The sequence below is a fragment of the Aulonocara sp. 'chitande type north' Nkhata Bay genome, linkage group LG7, assembly GCF_057382095.1.
Source record: "Aulonocara sp. 'chitande type north' Nkhata Bay isolate Kocher_YH1m ecotype deep benthic linkage group LG7, A_spYH_male_GT1.1, whole genome shotgun sequence".
Classification (NCBI taxonomy): domain Eukaryota; kingdom Metazoa; phylum Chordata; class Actinopteri; order Cichliformes; family Cichlidae; genus Aulonocara; species Aulonocara sp. 'chitande type north' Nkhata Bay.
In genome coordinates, this window is record NC_141350.1 from 51,749,396 (window position 1) to 51,772,085 (window position 22,690).

General features: G+C 39.4%; 2 protein-coding genes across 2 annotated transcripts; both read left to right on the plus strand.

The window, feature by feature from the left end:
- The first annotated feature begins 796 nt into the window (after window positions 1-796).
- On the plus strand, window positions 797-4,141 carry LOC147326188 (E3 SUMO-protein ligase ZBED1-like). Its single transcript, XM_086301211.1, has 3 exons — window positions 797-1,915; window positions 2,101-2,720; window positions 2,808-4,141. The coding sequence occupies exons 1-3, from the start codon at window positions 1,051-1,053 to the stop codon at window positions 3,201-3,203; spliced, it is 1,881 nt and encodes a 626-aa protein (XP_086157337.1). The 5' UTR covers window positions 797-1,050; the 3' UTR covers window positions 3,204-4,141.
- A 12,923-nt stretch (window positions 4,142-17,064) lies between these two features.
- Window positions 17,065-21,034, plus strand: ptger4b (prostaglandin E receptor 4 (subtype EP4) b). The gene is made up of 2 exons (XM_086301212.1): window positions 17,065-18,143; window positions 19,477-21,034. The coding sequence occupies exons 1-2, from the start codon at window positions 17,364-17,366 to the stop codon at window positions 20,044-20,046; spliced, it is 1,350 nt and encodes a 449-aa protein (XP_086157338.1). The 5' UTR covers window positions 17,065-17,363; the 3' UTR covers window positions 20,047-21,034.
- The last annotated feature ends 1,656 nt before the right edge of the window (window positions 21,035-22,690 follow it).

The window sequence follows — 22,690 nt, forward strand, 5'->3', positions numbered from 1 at the left end:
AGTAACGCTACATATATGACTTGTGCAAGTGAGTGCGTACTGTATGCTGCATTCCCAAGGTTTATCTCCCAAACTGCCCTCCTTTTGCAGCTAATATTTTCAAGCATTCTTCCTCTACCACCTCACCATTCGATTCAAAAGCCCTGCTTTCAAACACTGACTATAATTAATACACACATACATGACTTAAGTGTGTGACACAATAACAAAGAGTGTGTTTGTTTTCATAAAGTCTGGATCAAATATTTTGAGACACACAACACAGGGTACTCTCTCTTCATCACCTCCCACACAAACTGTCATACCTTGTCACTTAGTGAGTTCCCAGTAATTATGACATTTAGTGCAAATGCATAATTTGTGTTAGGTTTACTTGAGTTTTCAATTATTGTATCGTAGATGTCCTTGTCCTGGAGATGTCTCTTCTAAGTTGCTGTCCTGTTTTGTTCATAAATAAAGTGCAAAGGAAAAAAATAAAGGTCGTTTACCATAAAAAAACAAGGTTTACTTTACTTTTTTCACAGTCTTGTTCATCATGCCCTGCTACCAGTGTAAAACCATGCATCCTTTTATTTTAGCATTGTTGCAAAGAACCAACAAATGTTGCAGAAATGCAAACTTGCACTTTTGCAACTTCATTTGTAATCAGAAATGCACTTGCAAAAGTATCTATCTATCTATCTATCTATCTATCTATCTATCTATCTATCTATCTATCTATCTATCTCTCTCTCTATATATATATATATATATATATATATATATATATATATATGTATTAGGGCTGCACGATAAATCGAAAATTTATTGTCATCGCGATATCAGCCTGCGCGATGGGCCCATCGCAAAAGACGGCGTAAACTGCGATAATTGGGTACCTTAAAATGTTTACACACGTGCTGTAAAGAATTTACCAATCAAAGAAATCCATTTACACATTTGACCAGTCGAATAGAGCCCTTCACGGCATTAACCAATCAAATGGATTAGAGGCCCGCCTCCTACGCAGGTCGGGCGCGAACAACGCTGCAGCAACGAGTCAGAGTTGTAATGGCTGAGAGCGAGACGCGTGACGAGAATGCTACTGAACTCGTGGCTAAAAAAAAAAATAGTACCTCACTTATTTGGAGGTACTTTGGATTTGATAAAGACGACGTTCTCCAAACACAGGTACTCTGCAAAACTTGCCGAACACTCGTGGCAACCACCAGAGGAAACACGACTAATCTCCACCATCATCTTCAATACAACCACAGAGAACTGTTTGAAGAGTTCCAGAAAGATAGGGCTAGCCAAACAAAGGTTGCTAATGTTAAGACAAAGAGCGCAGCAGTCCAACAGCCGTCTCTGTATCAGAGTTTTTCAAGTGGAATTCCTTATGAGAAAACGTCGAAGCGGTACAAAGAAATAACAGAGGCCATTACACATTTTTTGGCTAAAGACATGATGCCTATAAATACAGTTAGCAGAGAGGGCTTCACCAGTCTGATACATAAAGTGGACCAGAGATACCGCATCCCCTCACGAAACTACTTTTCACATGTCGCCATTCCACAAATGTATGAAACATGCCGCAAGACCGTCATGTTTGAACTGAGCCAAGCTGAAAACTACGCAAGCACTACAGACCTATGGTCAAGTCGTACAACGGAACCATATATGAGTTTCACAGTGCACTTCCTCACCGAAGACTTTGAACTGAAAACACGGTGTCTAGAGACTGTGTATTTTCCAGACTCCCACACTAGTGAAAATATAGCCCATGTATTACGTGAGGTGTTAGCCAGCTGGGATCTTAAAGAAGATCGACAAGTGTGCATCACCACAGACAACGGTGCCAATGTTGTGAGAGCCACGGAGCTAAACAACTGGGTCAGACTTCAGTGTTTTGGACACAGGCTGCACCTTGCAATCGGTAAGTTTTATTCAAGGCAGATCTTTTTAGCAATGAAAATGTGCTATACATTATTATCAAATTGATATTGATAAGGATAATGTTACCTTTTTAGACAACTTTAGTTATAAATTTCAATTAGTTTTTTTTTTTTTAAAAAAAGGTTTTAAACATGACAGTTTTTTTGTTTCCTCTTATTTCTCCAGAAAATTCTATCAAAGATGATGCCCGCATTGCCCGAGCCATTGGACTTTGCAAAAAGTTAGTTGGACATTTTTGCCACAGCTGGAAAGCAAAGATGGCTCTGAAAAAAGCACAGCAGAAGCTCAACCTCCCAGAGCACACACTGATCACAGAATGCCCAACCAGGTGGGGTTCCAGGCAGAAGATGATTGAGAGAGTCCTGGAGCAGCAGCGGGCCATTTCTGATGTCATCTCAGCAGACAAGAAATCAAGACACTTGATTCCTACTTGGCAGGATCTTGAGGTACTGGAGTCTGTCAACCAGGCATTACACCCCCTGCAAGACTTTACAGATGCCCTGTCTGGTGAGAGCTACGTTAGTGTTTCATATGTAAAACCAGTCCTTCATCTGATGAAGACGTCGGTGCTTGCAGAGAAGGAAGAAGACAGTGATTTGACAAAATCAATTAAGAAGAAAATCCTCGAGTACCTGATTACTAAATATGAAAATCCAGCTACCCAGGAACTTATGGACATGGCGTGCTTCATGGATCCCAGATTTAAAGTCAGCTACACCAGCACTGATCGAGTCTCAGACATCAAGACCAGAGTGATGTCAGAAATGGAAGCAGTGGCACAGAAGGTATTCATGCATGCTTATATATAAAACCTTTCAATTCATATTTAGTCCAAAATGTTTACTTTTCTTATAATCTGCTTTCTGTTCCAGGAGAGAAGCTCCGCTGAACCAGAGGCCCAGACAGATGATCCACCCAGTCGTCCCCTGAAGAAGGCAAAAAAGTCCCTGGGCAGTTTCTTCAAGGCAGCTCCAATCCCTACCTCCTCTTTTATGCATCTCTCACAAGCTGTTGAAGCTGAGCTTAACAGCTACTTGCTATCCACGGCCATAGACAGTGAGGAAGACCCCTTGGCATGGTGGAAACTCCACAAAATGACATTCCCACAGCTAAGCAAGCTTGCAAGGAAGTATCTCTGCATACCTGCAAGTAGCTCACCTTCAGAGAGACTTTTTAGTACATCAGGAAACATAGTAACATGTCAGCGCACATGTTTAAAACCTTGGAGAGTAAACATGTTGGTTTTCCTTAACAAGAACTTGCCATAAAAAACATTCACTCAGGAAGGATGAATGCAAGATAGAGAAACCTTTTTTTTTTTTTTTCAAAAAATTACAAAAATACACTACCTACATTGTTCTTAATTGTTGATAATATTAGTCTTGGCCAGTACGACCACAAAGGTAGACAATTGTTCTTTGGTGTGTTCCCACAGCAGACAAGTTCTTACCTATAGTTTAATCTAGTAAAGTTTCCACTCCAGTTTTGACTTGCATCATAACTACTTGGTGAGTGGTAAAATGATGAACAACTGCATAGAGATAATTTGCAGTATAATTTAAGTTATGTTTATTTAAAACTAATTATAAAGACCGGGAGGGATGTCTTTCAGAATTCAAGCCTCAGAAATTTTTTTATGGGGGCAATGTTTCAATGTTTGACTGCACTTTGTTGTTACACTGCTAATACAGCAGCTTTCATTAAATAAAACTGTGCAGTAAAACGGAAATTATGTATTTGTTTTTTGTTTTTTTTTTGCTATTTATTTTATCGCAAGTCATATCGTTATCGCAGTATTGATCACAGTTATCGCACATCGCAGGTTTTCCTAATATCGTGCAGCCCTAATATGTATAGATAGATAGATAGATAGATAGATAGATAGATAGATAGATAGATAGATAGATAGATAGATAGATAGATAGATAGACGATTTTCAATTTTCTTGTAGTTTATTGCACTTTTTTGCAATTAATGTAGTTACTATGGACTTAATGCATACATATTATTAAAATATGGGCTATAACAGTTGTATAGCAACTTGAAATGCTCCCACAAATGGCACTACAACATGTAAAAAAATAATATAAGCTCTGGCGGACTTGGTTCTATAGTAGGTCTTAAAGGGTTAAATAAATATCGTCAAATAATCGAGATCTCAATTTCAGTGAAAATAATCGTGATTATCATTTTTGCTATAATCGAGCAGCCCTACTATACGCTTCTTCTGGGCAGAGGTGGAAAGAGTACTAAAATATTTTACTCAAGTAAAAGTACTATTACTTTGCTGAAATTTTACTCAAGTACAAGTAAAATTACCTGTCTAAAAATGTACTCAAGTAAAAGTAAAAAGTAGCTCATTTAAAATGTACTCAGAGTAAAAGTTACATAGTTACTTTTCTGTCAGCAGGAGGACAGCCGCTTCTGAGTAGTGCAAAAAAAGACAGTGGGATATAAAAGTAGTTCTTTTTTAGTGAAAAGAAAAACTTTACAAATTAAAGTGCAGTGGCAGTTAAACTGCAAGTCTATACATGAAAATGGATAATGGTCACCAAACCAATCAACCAAACTGTCAGGTATCACAGTGTTTTCAATACAAAACCATATCATTCTTTCACATGAGAATGTGTTCTAAACTGTCAAATAAGAGAACAAGTACTGAACTGAACGGCAGCTGCTTTAAAAATGTTTTTTAATTTTTTAAACTTGGCCCTGCCCTACTGTACCTCTAGATTAAAGTTCCTTTGTATCCATCCTAGAGTGTTACTCTCTGAACTTCCTGTTAATTTTGAGGAGCAGTTGATTTTCAAAGTTAGTAGAGTTCATACTTGCTCACTTTGCAGTGAACAGTAGTCCAGCACAGCTAAAGAGACGCTCGAAGGCAGCTGAGGCAGGCCAGTGTTACCGTAAGTTTGAGAGAACGTTTTTTGACGTCCCTAATAAGACATCCATGCATTACATAGCTACCACTGGTAAATTATGCCAATATACCTCGTGTTTTTTTTTATTGGAGGTTGCAAGTGCTAATTAATTTCCCCTTCCTATGCCTTCGATGCTTACCTGCCCCATGATGTGGACGTCGGGTCAGCTGGCAGCGCAGCCGAAAGATTGCAGCAGTTCCCAGATCAGATGTACACACTGTGTTTATTGTGTTATGATATCCCCTACCCAACCCTGTGGCTTGTCATGTCTTTCACTATGTGGTGATGTGTCCATTCTTATGCTCTTTTTTTTGTGCAGAGGAGTTTTTCTGTTTCCTGCTCTCGTGCTGTCCTGCCATGGAAGCACAGCATGAGTGGGGGTCTCTTTTTTTCCTCTTGTACCATCCCGTTGTTGTGTATATTTCAGTGTTTTTCCTTCTGTAACACTGCCAATCTCCGACTTGTAACCCCATGTGATGTCTGTGTTATGTGTGTAATGTCGGGGGGGGGGGGGTCCCATTTTCGCTGCAGGGCAACCTGCTTGCGACAAATAAAGCTTGATGATACTGATACTAATTAACAAGTGACAGAAGTCAGCTGTCTTTGACTAATCTAAGGTAAGTGAGCGCTCTGTTATTCTTTTGCCTGCAGTGTGAACATATGTGGGTTAAGTAAGAAAGTAGCCGCTTCTGTCTTTAATTTAACTATTTTTTAAAATAAACTGTTATTATTAACAAACAGGAAAAACATAGGTAAACACATTTTCTTTTGGCAATTTACCAACCCAGTAAAAAAAAATGTAAGTTGCGTGGACAACAACGTGCCCGATTACAGCAAGTTGCTAGTACCAACCAACGTTATCTGTGTTCTTCACAGATGTCTTAACTTAATGTGATTAATTTGAACACAGCCTTTTTGCTACCATAACGGTACGAGTTGTATTTAACTTACCTCGACATGCTTGCGCAGGTTTGATGTGGAATTTTTAAAAGCTGCTAACTCAGTATCTCTGGGCAAACACAGCTTACACTGCATAATAAAGCTGTTGCCTTTCTTGCACTTGAAGCCGAAATGGTCTCTTAAATACGGCCAGGGGTTCACATCCGTTTCTTCGAGTTCAGGGTCAGCAGAATTCGACGGGGCTTCTTTTTTCACTGGATCCGTAACACCGATGTCAGACTCCATCTTTAAAGTGACCTTAGTGCCAATTTGTTCTACTACCCATCATTCCCTGCAGTATTTCCGAAGCGCAATGGTTTTTTTATTTTTAATTTACTCAGTAACGGGTGTGATCGAAAACGTAGCGAACTACAATACTTTTTAAAAAATATACTTAAGTAAAAGTAAAATTACAGACTTGAAAAATGACTTTAAAAAGTACAAATACACAAAAAAACGACTCAATGACAGTAACGCAAGTAAATGTAATTCGTTACTTTCCACCTCTGCTTCTGGGGTATACTCTCAGCAGCATATTAAACATGTCAGGTCCCCATAAGGAGAATCATGTGCTAACAGCTGTCTAAATGACTCGGGTAAAGTTTGTAGCATGCGTGCTTGTTGTTTTTGTCTGCTTCCACTTGTCTTTGCACTAGGATGATGTCGGTGTAAATGTGCAGTCATATTTGTTGTGTTCCTAGTAGTGCTGTCAGCGTTAATCTCGTTGAAATGACATTAACGCCATAACGCGGCAAATCTCCGTTAACAAGTTACCGCGGTTCGCCCCGTGCGTGGGGCTGGACGGCGTCAACACATTAACAAGCAAGCTAACTGCGCTAACGCACTAATTCCCACCAATTGAGCATTGCGTGGCACATCCGACATACTGTTTTACTTTTGTCCATGACGTGCTTACCATCATGGTCATACTTCACATGAAAACCAAGATAGTTCCAAACGCCAGATCTGAATGAGGGTGGGGGAGGTTCAATTTGCCATGTTGCAACGAGCTTAGCTTCTGTCTTGCTAGCTTGCGCTGCGCTCAGTTGATCTGCACTCGACAGTGCAGCCTAGGCGGAGTAGTCGAACGCAGATCCACTGATCGCTCAACACAGACAGCATCGTCAGAAGAAAAGTTGATAAAATAAATTTAAAAATTTGTATTGTTCGATACATATGCGTACCGAACCGAAAGCACTGTATCGAACGGTTCAATATCGATGCGAGTATTGTTGCACCCCTAATACATATGTATATGGGAGACAGAGAGAGAGTTGCTAAATTATTAGTAAAATAACAAGTTTTAGGAGGACAAACTTCTGTTCCACAAAGGTTAAACATTAAACACAGCGATTACGCTCAGACCACAGGCACTCAGCCAGTATATAAATTACATATTATGTCTTATGTATTACTGCATAGGAATACTAAAAAGAACAAACATTTATCACATGTAAATATTTATTTGTGTATTTAGTTAAAAGGTAAAAGATGTCACTGCTATAAAGCTATCACAGATTTTTTATGTTAACCTCTTATCAGCACTCTGTCAAAAGCCCAAGCTGCAGCTTTTTGCTGTCACGTCTCCCTCAGTGTTTACCTTTAAATCTTTTCTAAAGATCCCACTGCTAACACAATTTTTGGATTGTTTATTGGGGTAAACTCAGAATACATCCACATCCCCATAGCTCCAGCTTTAACCCGAGCTGCTTCACAGGACTAGGGGCAGTAACCTGAGTCTCCAGGGGGTTTACTCCTTTCTAATGCCGTGGGAAGGTTGTGTGGGGTGGTGTGATAATAGCTGGACTTTCTCTGGAGCAAACACCCAAGAAGTTTAAGCCATTTTTGGTGCTTGGCTTTTCTCTCTTTATTGGCAGTGTCATGATTCCACTGTCTTTTTTTTTTTTTTTTTTAATTTAAATAAGAACTGGCATGGAGTAAAGACAAATCCGGACTTGCCACTCAGACATTCATCCCCTTATTTAGAACTGAGAGGATCTTCAAGCTGTATTGGGCATCTTCAACTCTTGGCAAACTCCGAAATGTTAGAGCATAGCATGCATAGTCATACACCGCAACAGTAAAATAAACAACATAAGACAGATCTGCACTTGTACAAGAGAAACAGAGTACGCGATCCTCACTGACACATAAAATGATAATTAATTTTCTCTGCTGTACTCATGAAAATCTATCCTATGCTCTCAGGGGGTTACAGTGCAAATGCATTTCTGGAGCCAATCTGTTCTTATGATAAATTCTGTGTTCATTAGTCCTCCGGGGAAGTCCACACTAAAAAGGAATCTGAGGATTTGTCACATGACCTGACTTACACTTGGCTCAACTCCCCAAAGTGGACCTGAGTTCATGATGAGGAAGAGAAAAAAGGATGGGAGCATGGGGGCTGTGGCGGGTGGTGATCTCGGTGCTTATGCCTCCCTGGGGAACTCAAAAATCTGTATGGTTTTCCCAGGCTGGGACAAAGCTCCTTTTTTTCTTTTCTTTTTCTAGGATCAGCATTCCTGTGCTACATGTACACACACCCATGGTAGTTTATTCAAGTTGAAAGATTTCAACCTATGAACTCGTCACTCTGTGCACATCAGTCTTATAAATTCAGTTTTGCTGCAGTTCAGGTGCAGGTGAGAACTGACATGTCAAAGATCCCAAAGAAAATACCTAAACATATAGTAACGATTTACAAATCCGATCAAATAGTAACACTCCAATGAAAAAGGAGGAAAATGTAATTGCTAAACTAAAAAGACTTTTTAAATACTCTTATATTTACTAAAGCAATTAATAACTGCCGAGTGAAGTGGCTTGTTGCAGTTGTCCCAAATGCCTTCTCTCAAATAGTTAATCATTTGTAATTTTTGCATTTTACTTTGGACTCTGCTCTGGGCTGTTGCCGTTTACTTTTTCAGCCATTCTATTGGAGATTTGCTGTTGTGTTTTGGATTATTGTTCTATAACATGAGCAAATTTCAGCCCAGCTTTAGCCATTGGACAGATTTGGCTCTAGAATACTTTGGTATATGATTCATGATTGACTCAATGATGTCAAAGTGTCTAGGTTCTGGGGCTGCAAAACAACCCAAAATCATCACCCCCTCAAACACTGTGCTTGACAGCTGGTATGAGGTTTATGTGCAAATATATTTTTATGTTTGTGTGCCTTGTTTGTGCCTCTTTGGTCGGTTGTTTCAAAGGACATTGTTCCATAAGCCTTGTAACCTATTCAGAAGAGACTTTGCAAATCTAAACTGTGTTTCCACTTTTTCTTTAGAAAGCAAAAGAAGCTTTCCCGTGGCAACCTTTCCAGACAAACCATACTTGTTTAGTCTTTTCCAAATTTTCCTGTTATTTACTTTACCAATAAACAGGCTAATTGAGTCCTGTAGAGTCTTAGATGTAGTTTGTTGCAGTTTCTCATAGTCTGACCTTGGGGTGAATTTGCTTGAACATCCATTCCTTGGAAAATTGCAACATTGCATTAACACATACCCAATGGTTCAGACTAGCAGGTTTTCAATACCTGTGGTTTCATGGAGATGCTCACACTTGTCGATGATCAGTAAATCAACTGCTTTTGATTAGCAACACTTGGCTGCTGCTTACCCTCCTAATTCCCATGGAAGCACCAAGGGTCAACTTAATTTGTCACAGGACTGCATAGAGTCCTGTGAAAATTTCTTTTTTTACTAGACTGTACACAGTCATGTCATGAATGAAATGTGAGGTTTTTGGAAAGCCAGTGGTTAGTTCACCTGATTTTCGGTCAAGACAATGAACCGCAAACTGTTTTATTATTTAGCTTGGTGATGAATCTAAAATGAAACCTAGGCATATCATGTTTACCACAGTTGCTGTATAAACATTGCAAATGCCCATCCTGGAAGAGTATTAATGGCATATCATATTAACTCTCGGTTGTGAGTCATATTTGCAAACACTATCATCAAAAATGTTTAGCAATGTGAAACCATAAAGATTTGATCACATTTCAAATATCTGACTAATTTGCTGAAGAGCCACAGCATACACGTCCTTGTGCTTACATCATTGTTTTTGTTTTGTACTTGTGCTTTGCACCCTTGGGTATTTGCAGTTGTATCACTGCTGCCAGCAGTCATGCCTCAACAGTTACAGTAAATGCTTGTTTGCCTCTTTATTACTGAGCCAAAGCCACATGAAGTGTAAGCCAGAAAGCAGTACCCAGTTGCCCATTTTGTTTAGAGAGACTAGTAGCTGCTGCCCTAAAGGGAAAAACAAGTGCAAGCCAACATACTACAAGTGTAAAACAGTGTAAAAGTGTAAAACCCTTAAATCTATATATGGTCTTTAAATGATTTGATTTATCTGCATATAGTTTAAAATGAGATCTGAAAAATATGCCACTATATATAAAAATGTCTGTAATTCTTGAAAAGTTAATACAACACTTTCAAGTGGTAAATTAATCTACACTTGGAACTCCCTGCGTCGGTGTACAGAGGCAAAATTATAAAAACTTTGTCCTCATCCAAATAGTTATGGATCGAACTGTATTTAGGAGTTATATATACTTGGTTTGCTGGCAATGTAGAGCAATGTAAACCTTTCTACAGGGTGGGCCATTTATATGGATAATAAAATGGGAATGGTTGGTGATATTAAAGTCCTGTTTGTGGCCAGTGTTGGTCAAGTTACTTGAAAAAAGTAATCAGTAACTAATTACTGATTACTTCCCCCAAAAAGTAATCCCGTTACTTTACTGATTACTTATTTTCAAAAGTAATTAATTACTTAGTTACTTTTTAAAAACACGATTTATCACCTGAATAGGTGATAAAGTGATAGATCTTTCAGCACAGTTCTACTTTTTCTGCATAATCCATCATACAAAATGTAATCAAATGGAAAAGTCTCCTTTTTTAAAACTTGTTTTATCAGTTTTAATCTTTTAACTTTATGCATCAAGCAAAAATTTAATTATATGCACCATTCTCTGACTTGAAGAAATTTGTTTAACATTTAAACCTATTTTCTGCACATTCCAGCACATAAAATAAAATATTTTTTGTGTTTACACTCAGTCTTTCAAATAGATGCAAGTAAAACACAGCAGAAAATAAATAAAATCAAAGACTCAGCGGTCCTGTTGCTCTATTTTCACCTGTAAAGCAGGCAGAGGTTTACCCTGGTGCAGGTGTGCCGCAGCGGTCAGTGGAAGAATCCGCGAGTTTCTCTGTGAATTTCCCATTACGTCGTAGCGCACTCGGTGCTTGTTTAGGGTTTTTTTCGCTGTAAAAATAAGTTTTCTTCCCACGCACAACAGACGCTAATATTTTTGTCACTTTTTATGGAATCAAACTCAAAGTAAGGTAAGTAAGTAAGTAAGTAAGTACTTCCACACTTTAAACGCTGCACGCTCATACTCTCTCCTGCACTCGATATATGATCCATTGTTGATCTGCACACAGCTGTTGTCACGAACGTCGCACTCGCTTACCTCACTGTCATGAGACATTCTCGCAAAAAAATCACGGTTTTAGTAACGCAGTAACGCAGCGTTCCTACGGGAAAGTAACGGTAATCTAATTACCGTTTTTGCAATAGTAATCCCTTACTTTACTCATTACTTGAAAAAAGTAATCAGATTACAGTAACGCGTAACGCGTTACTGCCCATCTCTGTTTGTGGCACATTAGTATATGTGAGGGGGCAAACTCCTCAAGATGGGTGGTGACCATGGTGGCCATTTAGAAGTCGGCCATTTTGGATACAACTTTTGTTTTTTCAATAGGAAGAGGGCCATGTGACACATCAAACTTATTGGTAAAGTCACAAGAAAAACACTGGTGTGCTTGGTTTTAAAGTAACTTTATTCTTTCATGAGTTATTTACACGTTTCTGACCACTTATAAAATGTGTTCAATGTGCTGCCCATTGTGTTGGATTGTCAATGCAATCACTAACCATTCCAATTTTATTACGGTGTATCCATATAAATGGCCCACCCTGTACAATAACAGGAGTGTTGAAATAGATAAATAAATAAATAAATAAATAAATAAAATAATCTCAATAAAGGGAAATTCTCTCTTGCAATTAGGACAGGAGCAGTGAAATGTGACAGATCTTTGTCCAACCCTTTTGCCATATAAAGTGGGGTCAAACAAGGATGTTTGCTGGCTCCAACATTTTTTAGCTTATATTCTTTTGCCTACTTCTACATGACACATTCGAAGAGAGCATCACACAAGAAACAATGTTAAACTTTTCATCACTGAACATTGGAAGAAAAAGACCAAAGCATGAGAAGTTCTGATCCAAGATCTAGAATTTGCTGATGATGCAACACTCATTTCCCGCCCGGGAAAGCACTACACTGCTTGACAAGTTCGCAGCTGCTTGTGATGACTTCAAGCTGAACATCAGATTAAAGAAAACCCAAATCTTGTGCCAAAGAACATCTGCTGTCTCAAAGCTTCTAATCAACAGCTATGCACTGGATGCTGTTCCACATTTTGCTTCCCTTTGCTACACAACTACCACAAACAAGTCCATGAAAATAGGAATTTGCAAAAGGACTGGCCTAGCTGCCACCAACATGTTCAGCATGTTTCTCCAAGGAAGTGATTCCTGGACAACCTATGCTAGGCAAGAACACGGGCTGAACACTTTCTACATAAGGAATTTACAACTCCATTTTGGGCATTACATGGACAGACAAGGTCACTAATATGCTCATGCTTGCCAGAACAGTGATACCTACTACCAACTATGTACACTATCCTCAAAAAATCAGACATTTGGACTTGAACATGTCAGAAAAATGGACAATGGACGCATCCCAAAAGACCTTGTAAGAAGGCAAGCACCCCTTTGGATGTGTGTAAAAGAGACATGAAGAGGAGTGGCATGGCCACTGGCCTTTGGGTGAAGTTGCCTTGGACCATTGAAGGCAGAAATTGAGTGACCTCTTAAACAAAATAAAGAGAGGATAGCTGCAACATCCCATCAGAAAAGACACCAGCAAAGAGAGGCTGTCAGACCATAAGCCACTCCCATAATTGGATTCATCTGCAACAGAGTGTGCCTTTTAAGAATTAGACTTGCTGGCTGCTTTAGAAAGTGTTCCACAACTTCATGGCACTAAACATGAACTTTTCTCTGATATTTGACTACAATATGAATTTGTTTGCTTTCTGACAAACTACCGGCTTAGAGACACAGCAATGCCATGAAACCTCTCAGAATATGAGACTTGCCATACCATTAATTAAACCTTTCACCTTGTACCTAGTTGTTACTAGAGCAAAGTTACCCATTAAAATGTTTTTTTCTGATATGAGTTATCTTTTTCTTTGTTGGAAAGAAAGCCTCACTGTGTGGTCAGAAGAAGTGCTACCCCTTTGAAAGTTTCACAAGTGTTGTGGTGGAGTAAGTGACACATTTGCAGACCAAGCTAGCATACAAACACTAACATCCTGCTCTAAATCATCTTGTTTACAAGTTACAAAAAACAGAATTGATTTGTTAGTCATGACTTGTTTAAATCACAACTATCACAACAACTATCAACTTCCTGACACGTGCCCTAACAAACATTTCGTTATGTACCTGCTGCAGCTGTTATTGCATCGCACAGTGTAAATGCCCATATTAAAATGTCATACATTCAGCAAACATAACATTGTGTTTGAAGTTGTATAGTTATAGCACTTTATATTATTTGGATTAATGGCTACTTTCTTAAATATTCGTGTCAATTTATATAATTGACATAGTCTTGCAAAGTTCTGAGGTGACTCAGTGGAATGTTTACAAGATGGAAAATGGTGGTTCAAATGTGTCTTTACCACAAGGTTAAAACCTACCACTGGCTGACGTAGACGTGTGTTCGACACGTTTTGATCTTTGAACGAAGTGTGAAAAGCAAATTAAGAACTTTATACAGCAATGTTTGCATTCATTGAGAGCAGCTTGGAAGCTTGTGCACATTTCCAGCTGTAGAGTGGATTCCTGTAAACTAGCATGTGTCACAATCTTTGTGTGGAAATCTGATAAGAAATGTGACAAAATACTATTTATAGATCTCTTGCCATATTGTCTTGTGGGATTTTTTTTTCTTTTTGTGATAACCTTTTATGTCATAGGAATCATTTGAAATTGTTTTGGTGTTAGCCAGTTAAATACCGGCGTACAGAACAAACTTGCTGTGCTTAAAAATAAGTCATCGGATTATTTTCATTTCTATGTCAGAGAGGGAGCACGGCAGAGGGAAGTACATTTTCTTCATCATGCTCATTAGCACTTTTTATATGACTAAAGCTGCATGAGTGTAACCCACCCAGTTAATTCTGCGTTGCTCTTAGCATAGAGCATAGCAGAATTAGTATACAGCTACAGTATACAGCTGACTCATGATAGCAAAGGTCATACATACATATATAAGCAAATACATCAGTGGGCTACATGAACAGTCTTGAAACTTTGTTTGTAAAACAAAATATTGATATGCTGCAGCATGCATTGCAGCAGCTTCTCTAGCTCTCCTGTATCAGTGTTAAAGTCTCCATTGCTTGGCAGTATGCAGCAATATCAAAACCTCAAGAACTGCAACAGAATCACTGGGAGGTGCGTGGGGTGGATGGTGGGCGTATAGAGCACACACTGAAATTTGAATACTTCCATCTGTGTTTTATTTTTTCATTTAGAAACTGCTTTGCTTAAGTCATCTTAAAGATTGTGGTTTTGGTTTAATCTTGATGGAGCAGATGTGTCTGCATGTCACTGGGGAATTCATCTGTTTTAAAAGATCTCAATCTAAGCTAAGTGAGATACTGCCTGTAGAGGTGTAAACGCAGTCATCATCAGTATTATCACTGGTTATGAATGTATTTTGAAGCAAACGTGTTTACCAATGTGGCAGCCAAACAACTGTTTCAAATTTACCTTTTATTCCAAAAACCCTGATCTTTGGCTAAATGTTTACCGTAACTGTAGCTTTGTCAAATGTTCTGTTTGGACAAGCGAGAATTGTTCAAGGCTCCTTGTTGGCTAAAGCCTTCCTGTGTCACGTTAGCATGTTCTCTGTGTACCTGCATGGGTTTCAGAGTACAGATTCATACATTTTGTTCACCAGGTACTTGCAGACATGGTGACTTTTATGAATGAGAGATAATTTGAAAGAAGTGAACGTCATCAACTGAGATAAAGAATTTGGTTTGATCTTTAAAATTGTCTGATTTAAAAGAGACAACAATTTTAATCTGGCCTAAATCAAATGCTCCATATAGAAGAGTAAAACCAGACATCGCTAAACATGAATTAATTGAGTTACAGAATTTAAATAGTAAAAAAGTAAAAAGCTATTTGGTGATTGGAGTCTGATAAAGCAACAGAATGACAGGAAGTAGGACAGGGCCCTTCGAAGTCTCGGTGCTGGTGCTAGTTTAGATGAAGCAGACTGAAGCTTGGAGAGGGTCTCTGATCGACCAGGGTGAAGTGGAAATGGCGAGGAGGTGGTTTGCGCAAATGAGAGCATCAAAGGCAGAATGACAGGAGAGCACTGACATTTAAAACATATGAAACAGAAGGTGGGTGAGAATGATGATAGCTGAACTTAGTTTGACAGCATGTGAAAATGAAAATGAAAATAATTTAAACCTGGCAATGTAGACAGATGAGTCTTCTCTTGGGCTTCACTTGGGGACGTCAGGTCTGGTGATTTCAAATGCCGATTGTACATGATGGAGGTGGAGGTGGACTTACCTTTTCCCCTATGACTAATTTGCTTTATCATTTGCATATATTAAAACTCTGGAAGTAAAACTTTCCTTTGTTTTACAAGAAAAATACAGCTGATACATTTTCCCTCTCACCCAGTTCTTGGGTATGATCATTTATAGACTCTACTTACACTTTTAATCTGGGTGCTGTTTCTCATCCTGCCCCCGGGTTTATCACTGACCATGTTTTAGTACTCACCACACTTTTCTTCATTGTGACAGGTTACCATTTCACTTAATTTCACAATGCTTAATCTGTGTCCCACACCATATCAAACTCTTAGAATGTAACTAAAATGAGTTTTTCAAAATTATACCAGTCAGTTATGTTAAAGTACTTGAAAACCTGGATAAATTCACTGTGCTAATTTTCAACACACTATTAAATATTGCAAAGGCATGCAAATTAAAACCACAGGTCCCGATAGACAGGTCCCAGTAATGGGGATAAAAAGAAGAATTTTTTTTTGTGCTTTTTTTGTTTTGTTTTGGGTTTTTTCCCCCCCATTCATTAGGAACTAAAAGATTATTCCCAGTTCACAGTGACTCATAACCTCTGAGTTTGTGCTGACTGGTGACTTTTTTGAAAAGGGATCGAACAATCTGCAGCCTTCTGTTTCCTCATTCAAACAGACGGTAAGTCAATTCTTTCTCAAGCTTATACTTAAAGTGCCAATCACAGTGTGTGTCATGCTTCGACTTTGATCATTTTACTTTGATGGAGGTATACGCACAAGTAGCAGTCGAACAAAGTAAAAAAAAAAAAGTTTAAGTACATTAAGTTCATTTTTCAGCTTAATTTTTCCAGCAGAGTGGTTTATGTTGTAGTGTAGTACCTATAGTTTATATCCATAATACATCAATATGACCGGGTTTATTCATTCTTTATTCATTTCTTGAAGCAAGTGAAAAATGACTACATAACCTGAAGAGTACCGTGCATCATGATCAAGATAACAGCGCATCAACACTGTATTTGTGTTGTATGAAAATAAGTCGGGAAACTGGTGTGCAGAGCTGTTTTGCAACTGTAGCGCAATAAAAAGTGCGACTTTTCCCTCTGTGTAAAGACAAAGATGAAGCAGGCTTCTAGACTTTAGTTAGACTGTTTCACATCATTTGAGTTTCCTCTGATTCTGGAAAAGCACTAAATCATCTCCTGCTATCTTTTAATTTGCTTGATAAATAAAGTCGCTTTTTCTTTTATAAACCACACTTATATACTCTATTTCATTAGATATTTTTTATGCATGGTTATTCCCAGTTTAATTAACTATTCTGGTTCAAACCAGCTGTTGTTATGACTTTTGCGGTGACGAAGACGTTGATAAACTCATGTCCTCGTAGGTGCACACTTGGAAATCCAATCATAAAGAAGACCTGAGACACTCATTTCTAACCTGCGCCTTCTTTCTGGCGGCTTCTCTGCTGCAGATGGTGTTTGGTTGTGTTGCTGCGCGAAAAGCTCGCTGGTTAAAGGAAATACAGAGGAGGAGCTGCCGTCAGTGACCCAAGAGGAAACTACTCTGTCAGATGATGGTGTAATTACAGCGTGAAGCGCAGCTCGCAACCTCGGTCGGAGCATCTCTTGCAAAGCAAAACCACCTGAGTGAACGTTTGTCTCCTGTGGATCCGTACTTTCACCAAAGATATGGAGTATAAATTCTGTGCGTAAAAAGAGACGTTTTGGAGATATGGGTTTGGTTACTGGAGAACTGGAGGAACGAGCATTAATGGGAAGTGTCACTGCTTTGCTCAGCGTGAACAAGTGAAAGAATTCATTGCAGTTATGAACTCCACGAAAGAACAACCCGGATTTCGTACGCCCACCATCCCGGTGATTATGTTCATCTTCGGGGTGGTGGGGAATGTCATCGCCATAGTTGTTCTGCGAATATCACGAAAGGAACGAAAAGAGACGACTTTCTACACACTTGTGTGTGGCCTGGCGGTGACAGACCTGCTGGGCACCTTGCTGGCCAGCCCCGTCACCATCGCCACCTACATCAAAGGCACCTGGCCTGGAGCTGATCCATTGTGCCAGTACTCCGGCTTCATCCTGCTCTTCTTCTTCGTGGTGCAGCTAGGCATTGTATTTGCAATGTCAGTGGAAAGATACCTGGCGATAAACCACGCATATTTCTACAACGAGTACGTCAACCAGAGACTCGCAGCGCTGGCTCTTTTAGCCATATACATTTCCAACGTTGTGTTTTGCGCGATGCCCAGCATGGGGTTCGGTCGTGTGAAACTCCAGGAGTCTGAGACCTGGTGTTTCATCGACTGGAACAGCAGTGACACAAGTGTCAAGACTTTTAATTTGATGTACGCTGGGGTGAACTCGGGCATCGTGCTGGCCACTGTCATATGCAACGTGGTCGTGTGTGGAGCTCTGATCCTGATGCACAAGCGGTTCATCCGCCGCACGTCTCTGGGAACAGATCCGCGGCGCGTCGCGGAGCTCCGGCGCAGACGAAATTTTGGACGATTAGCTGGGGCAGAGATCCAGATGGTGATCCTGCTTATAGCTACATCCGCTGTCGTCCTCATCTGCTCCATACCTTTAGTGGTGAGTATGGCGAAATGGTAACGAGCAAGCGCGCCACTAGTATATGCGCGCGCACTAGACTGTCACAGAGTTGTAACAAGCTGGTTCTTTCGAGACAGAAAAACCAGGAAAGATATTGTGTTAAACTTGATCAGTGTAATGAAAAAATAGACTGTGCGCACGCAAACACAAATACCAACACAGGTTTTACGCATATGCTTTCTGAATGTTGTGTCCTTGGTTTAGAGCTTTGTGGTCTGATGACACACTTTGTGAGCCGTCACACGTTTCGCTGTTAACACCCTTTGTGCTTTCACTTCAGCATACACACATACACACGTACACAAGGGAATACGTGTGTTTGTGTGGGGGACTAATGCGAGTATTTACAGTAAATGGCCTGCATTTGTATAGCGCTTTTCTAGTCCCTAAGGACCCCAAAGCGCTTCACACTACATTCAGTCCTTCACCCATTCACACACACATTCACACACTGGCGATGGCAAGCTACATTGTAGCCACAGCTGCCCTGGGGCGCACTAATGCGAGTATTTACAGTAACCAGTGTCGTTAAAGTTGCTAACTTCAAAAGTCTCAATTCTCAGTTTATTCTCAGCTTTATCAGCAGACGTCATTGTCCAACCTGAGATAATGTCAAGGAGCAAAGTTTTGAGTGTTTTTGTTAAAACATCGTCCTCTTTGTGTTACTTTCGCAGAAGTGAACTGTGCACTAAGAGAACTGTCGCTTCAATTAGTACAACCCAGACAAGTGGCACGTTTATCTTTTAGATCAACTCAACAATACATTTGCAAAAGCTTTATATTCTCACTGTGCCCGTTAGAAACGTTTTAGGATAAGGATTTTTTTTTAATATCCGTCAAAATTATGATGTAATGATTAGAAATTATAAGAAGCAATTCATTGTAATGTTAGTAGCGATAACTGAGTGCTGTTTTAAATCTTAAGATTTAAACTTCCGGGCCTGCGGGTCTTGAAAAAGACAACTGACGATTAGACTCGGGGGAAGCCCAAGTGCCAAAATCTCATTTGCTATTTGAGAGCAAGAAATGTGGGAATTTCTTTTATTGGCTTCTTGCCCTTTGTACTTTATCTCAGTTAGCAGAAGTCAGATAGTGTCTGTTTATGCTTGACTATTCCATTTCAACTGTGTAAGAATATTAAATAAATATATAAAATATTACTCTTAAATGAAGGAATCAGGTGTAGCCAATCAAGTGTCGACAAAAACCAAAAAATTGAATTGTTTGTGAAATGTTATAAATAAATAAATAAAAATGTTCTTAATGCTTATTAAACTTTTCTACCTTTCTGTTTTCTCTGCTTGCCTCTCAGCTGAGGATCTTCATAAATCAGCTGTTCAGAAACCGCAAAGACGAGAACTCGATACTTGACGACCTGCAGGCCATCCGCATGGCTTCTGTCAACCCCATCCTAGACCCCTGGATCTACATCTTGCTCAGAAAGACAGTTGTTCTCAAGCTAATGGAGAAAATCAAGTGTGTGTTCTGTAAAATGGGTGGACGGGGACGAAGCAGTGGCAGGCACTTCCTCTGTGCTGACGGTTATCTCTCCTCATCCATCGTCTCTCGGGACTCACCATCACTGATGTCCCGTGAATTGCGGGAAATGGTGAACACATCGCACACCATGCTGTACCCATCAGAGAGAAACATGCAGGCGCGTGGGTCAGTTCAGGCGGGAGTGCAGGGTGACTCTAGCATTCCTGCTGTACAGACATTGCAGGTCCCCCAGGAGGTCCACGGGTCTAAGAGGGGACACAGAGTATTAGAGGACAAAGTGTCGGAAACACCACTGAAAGAGCCTCCAGTGTGTCCCAAAGACCCACCTCTACATGTCACCTTTACAGATGAGACAGCAGATATACAAGAAAAATGTATATAACCATAAGCATAATCACCAAAATAAGACTTTCCCCTCACAGATGGGAACCAGTGAAAGCACTGCAAACAAAATTTGGAGACTGAAAATTCTGTCAGTCTGTAGATATCTTGTGGATTGCTACAAACATTTGACAGATGAATTACAGACCTTCTGTAAGTACCCGTTATCAGTGTATCACTCCACATTCATTCTTTGCTATATTGCTAAACTCACATGAATACAATCACATAACTTTTATTAGTACAAGCCCACCGAGGGAGCATCATAAAGCTCTCCTGTTGCACTTTTTGGATTTCAGTTCATTGCCAGGTTGTCTTTGTTTCGCTGTGATTCAACAACCTGCACGATGTCTGTAAAGAATTTGTTGTGTTAAAATGTGAACAGTGTGCCAGGATGTTAATTTATTTTTAGTGTGAAATTGTACGTTACTGTCTTCTCCGTGAGAAGGTTCAGTTAGTTTGAAGATAGGTGCGGGATGAATGTGTGTTCGTGTTTTATTTTGTTTGTTTGTTTGTTTCAAAAATTAAACTTTTATTGGTTGTCAGAGCAGCTCTTTCATCAAAACTATGATTATGCCATCCCCTGAATCCCATAACAAAGGCAGCTATACACTAGAGTTCCACAGTGCAGACACTGGAGGACGTTAGACTTCAAAGTGACTCCTAAAAATCCTTCTAATCCCGTCATTTTATTGATTTAATTTGTAATGCAATGCGTAATAATCCCAGCTAATCAGAGTTTATAAGGAAGATAAGGCAGGAAATGAAAGCTGAAGCCATGACCTCGATATACTGCTGCTATAGACGTATATAAATATAAACACACGTTCATGTTCAGTGTCAGATTTATCACAAAATGTTGTGTAAATGTGTCTAATGAAAAAAACAGCAACAACTTATGTACCAAATTTATAAACAAAATAAAAGTGTCTAAATATTCATATAAGCTAATAAACGTCAGTGTGTTGTTTTCTTTTGGAATCAACAGGAAGAGTGAATGATGATGAATGATGTGCAAACAAGTATTAACAGCAAATAAATGCTTGATGATGTACAGCTACTGTACGTCAGTAAGTTCTGGAAGAATGACACATTTTTTTGAAGCTTCACTTCTGTACAGCACCACAGAGGATTTTAAACAGTCAAGATGTGACTGAAGCGCAGGTGTTCAGCTTTAATTTGTTTCATTAAGTGTTTAGAAATTACAGCTATTTTTATACACAGATCCACATTAAAAAGGATTGTTTTAATGCGTTAATGAAGTCAGTGACTGCTTGAAGTCTAGAACCCAATGTTGTGTTTGTCTTGAGATGATCTACCAGGTCCTTGCTTCAGTTGCCTTTAGTTGCGGTTCTATTTGTGGAACCGCAGTGTCTGATCAGTTTTGCAGCATTTGCTGAACCTCAGCAGAGAGTATTCATCCTCTGCTTTTAGCAGCAGTCACGTCATCAATAACCAGCAGTGACCCGGTTCCACAGGCACATAACAACATCATGTTTGACAGATGACTTGCTGTTCCTCTCCTTCTCCACGTGTTTCCCTTCATTCTGGTGCAAAATAATCTTGGTTTCTTCTGTCCAAAGTTTTTTTTTTTTCTTTTTTGCATTTTTTCAAAACTCTGCATGCTCTTTTAGATGTTTTCTGGTGAATACCTTGCTGGTTTTCCTGTTTTTTAGTCTGACCAGTGCTTTGCGCCTTGTTGTAAACCTTCTTGATTTCCCTCCACAAAGGTATCTCCTAATTATGGACTTTAGAGCTCTTGTTGACATCTCTTTGGACCTCGTAATGAGAGTTCCAGTGACCTGTTACCAAATACAAGATCAGCATTTGAAATGAACCCAGATGTTTCGTCTGCTGTGATGGAATAATGAAGGGACAGACATCGCCTGGTCATGAGACAGCTTGTCAGTCAAATGTCCGATTACTTCTGAGCATCTGAAAATGGGGTACTGTGTCTGCACTTCAGTCACATCTTGACTGTGTGATTTTAAAAGCTACTGCTGTGGCATACAGAGGCAAAACACAAAAATATGTGTTAATGTCCAAATACTTATGAACCTACTAACATTACAAGCAAGTGCTTCTCCGAGTCTACTGAAAACAAGATTGATCAGTCCAGCAAAGACTGAGTTAAAATCATTAGTTATCACTTCAGGGTTAATGGCATTCACCACTTTGTCAATTAAAACAATGAGGCTGGTTCAATTCTGTTCAGTTTATGTAGCACCAATTTACAGTACTCATTTAGCACTTTCTATTCTAAGGTAAGGATCCTACAGTATTATAGATAAGGGATCATGGATTGTTGGGTGTCAATGAGCAAGTACGTAAGGACAACGGGGACAAATAACATGACTGCGTGTGTTTAGGAAAAAAGCGAAAAGCGAAAAGAAAAGGATAGAAAAAAGACAACTTACAGAACAAAGCATATACTACAGAGAGAGAGAAGACCAAAGTTAAATAGTGGTCGGTAAATGCAGAGGAAGTAAAAGGGAGTTTTTAGGAAATCCGGAGATTAAGGAATTACAATAGTCCAGCCTACAGGTAACAAATGCCTGGCCCCATTGTGGAAGTGATTCTTTGCAACAAGAAAAAAGCAAAAAGCAAAACAAAAGGGAAAGTAGACGACTTCAACACAACCCAAG